The sequence below is a fragment of the Triticum dicoccoides genome, chromosome 6A (assembly GCF_002162155.2).
Source record: "Triticum dicoccoides isolate Atlit2015 ecotype Zavitan chromosome 6A, WEW_v2.0, whole genome shotgun sequence".
Lineage (NCBI taxonomy): Eukaryota > Viridiplantae > Streptophyta > Magnoliopsida > Poales > Poaceae > Triticum > Triticum dicoccoides.
The window spans coordinates 143030463-143032516 of NC_041390.1; the positions used below are offsets into that span (position 1 = coordinate 143030463).

Here is a 2054-nt window from a genome sequence, read left to right on the forward strand (position 1 = left end):
TCGTAGTCCATGTTGCGATCCGTGTTTTTTTGAGAGAAAAAAAAATGTTGCGATCCGTGTCCAGCGTTGTGGAACTTGGAAGTAGTCCAGTCACTGCTCCAACCGTTCAAACGCCTCCGACCGCTCCCTTGCCGCCATCTCCGACACCCCCCGCACCACGCACGCGCCGTATAAATCAGCACCAAGCTCCATCACTGATCCTTAACCCTCTCAGCCTCGGTGCATGCGAGAGTAGGCAAGCCGACCCCAAGACCCGATCATGGCCAATCCCCCCTTCCTGCTCACGCTCGCCGCCGTCCTCCTGCTCCTCCCGGCGACGCCGGCCAGCGCCGAGGCCGCCGCCGCCGCGCCCGTGCCCTTCGACATCGTCAAGATCCTGTCCGGCTTCCCCGAGTTCAGCGACTTCACCTGCATGCTGGTCGACACGGGAGTGGCCCGCTCCATCAACGCCCAGAAGAAGGTCACCGTGCTCGCCGCCAACAACACCGGCCTCCCCACCGCCGCCCTCCGCCGCCTCCCGCACCCGTTCCTCGGCGACCTCCTCTCGCTCCACGTCGTCCTCGACTTCCTCGACCCGGAGAAGCTCGACGCGCTGCGGCTTGGGCGCACGGGCAAGGGCTCCAAGGTCACCACGCTGCTGCCGGGAGACGAGCTGAAGCTCCTCCGCGTCGCCGGCGGCGAGAAGGGCCGCATCACCTTCTCCTACGCCGGGCCCATCGGGACCGGGCCGCAGCCACTGAATGCCACGCTCCTCAGGGTCGTCACCGCGCAGGCGTTCAACGTCATGGTGCTCCAGGTGAGCGGCCTCGTCCTCCCGGGGATGATGCCCGCCACGACCGCCTCCCCATTCGACGTAATCAAGATCCTCTCCTCCTACCCGGAGTACAGCGCCTTCAGCTCCCTGCTCACCCAGACCGGGCTCGCGCGCGCCATCAACGAGCACCCCATTGTCACCATCCTCGCCGTCAACAACACCGCGCTCTCCAACGAGCTCCAAGGCCTGCCGCGCCTCCCTATGCCGGCGCTCGCCGACCTGCTCGCGCTCCACGCAGTCCTCGACTTCCTCGACCAGGAGAGGCTCGACGCGCTGCGCCAGGGCCGAACGGGCGACGGATCCATCGTCACGACGATGCTCCAGGGGACCGGAGCCGGCGCGCGGGGCCGCGGCGTCGGGTTCGTCCGCGTGTCCGGAGGCGACACCAGCCGCATCACGTTCTCCTCTGGCGCGCCGGGCGGGGGCGCGCGACGCAACTCCACGCTTGTCAAGGTGGTCACCTCGCAGGCGTTCAGCGTGCTGGTGCTCCAGGTGAGCGACCTCATCCTCCCGCCTGGCATCGTCGCGCCCGCACCCGGACCGCAGATCCCGAGGGCTAGGCACATGTCGCTGCCTCCCACCCCGGCCCCAGCGCCGATGCAGCAGGTCCCGTCCCCGGGCATGCCGGAGCCTGAACCGGAAGTGCCGGACACCACGCCGCCGCCATCTACGGTCATCCCGATACCAAGTGTGCACGGCGGCGTGGCGGCCAAGATACCAGAAGCCGCGGCCGGACGCGGAGCGGTGGGGAGCTGGTGGAGCGGTGCCGGTGCGGCGTTGGGGATCATGGCCTGCCTGCTTGGACGTTTGTAATGACTAGGGCAGTTTTTGCTAGGGTGATGTTCGGCTTAGCTTCGATCCAGTTTGTTCTTTCAGTTTCTTTTCTGTTCAGTGGTTAGTTTGGAACAGCATCATGCAGTTTTCCATTTGTTTAGATAAAGATAATGGGTGTATTTGGGACGTAATGTGTTGCATGATGATCCATTTTGTACCAGGGTTTTGCTAGGTTTCAATGGACAGAGATTTTCTTAAGTCTCAATCAATTCAGAAAAGAAAAATACAGCTTGCACTTCTTCACTAAACTAAAGTTGCATTTTCCTAGATCGATTGAGAAACCTTTATGCTGATGAAGGACAAAGTGGTGATAGACTTTACATTTCCTTGTTTGTTACTCCCTCAATCTCAAAATGTAAGAAGTTTTTTGACAAGAGGGGGTATTAACAAGTAGCCTAAGAAAAAT

General features: G+C 61.4%; 1 protein-coding gene across 1 annotated transcript; it reads left to right on the forward strand.

Moving 5' to 3' along the window:
* The first annotated feature begins 268 nt into the window (after positions 1–268).
* On the forward strand, positions 269–1846 carry LOC119319095 (fasciclin-like arabinogalactan protein 8). The gene has a single exon (XM_037593600.1). The coding sequence runs from the start codon at positions 413–415 to the stop codon at positions 1625–1627; it is 1215 nt and encodes a 404-aa protein (XP_037449497.1). The 5' UTR covers positions 269–412; the 3' UTR covers positions 1628–1846.
* The last annotated feature ends 208 nt before the right edge of the window (positions 1847–2054 follow it).

Excerpts from the sequence above, each read along its gene's own strand:
- LOC119319095 (XM_037593600.1), top strand. The coding sequence starts at position 413 with ATGCTGGTCGACACGGGAGTGGCCCGCTCCATCAACGCCCAGAAGAAG.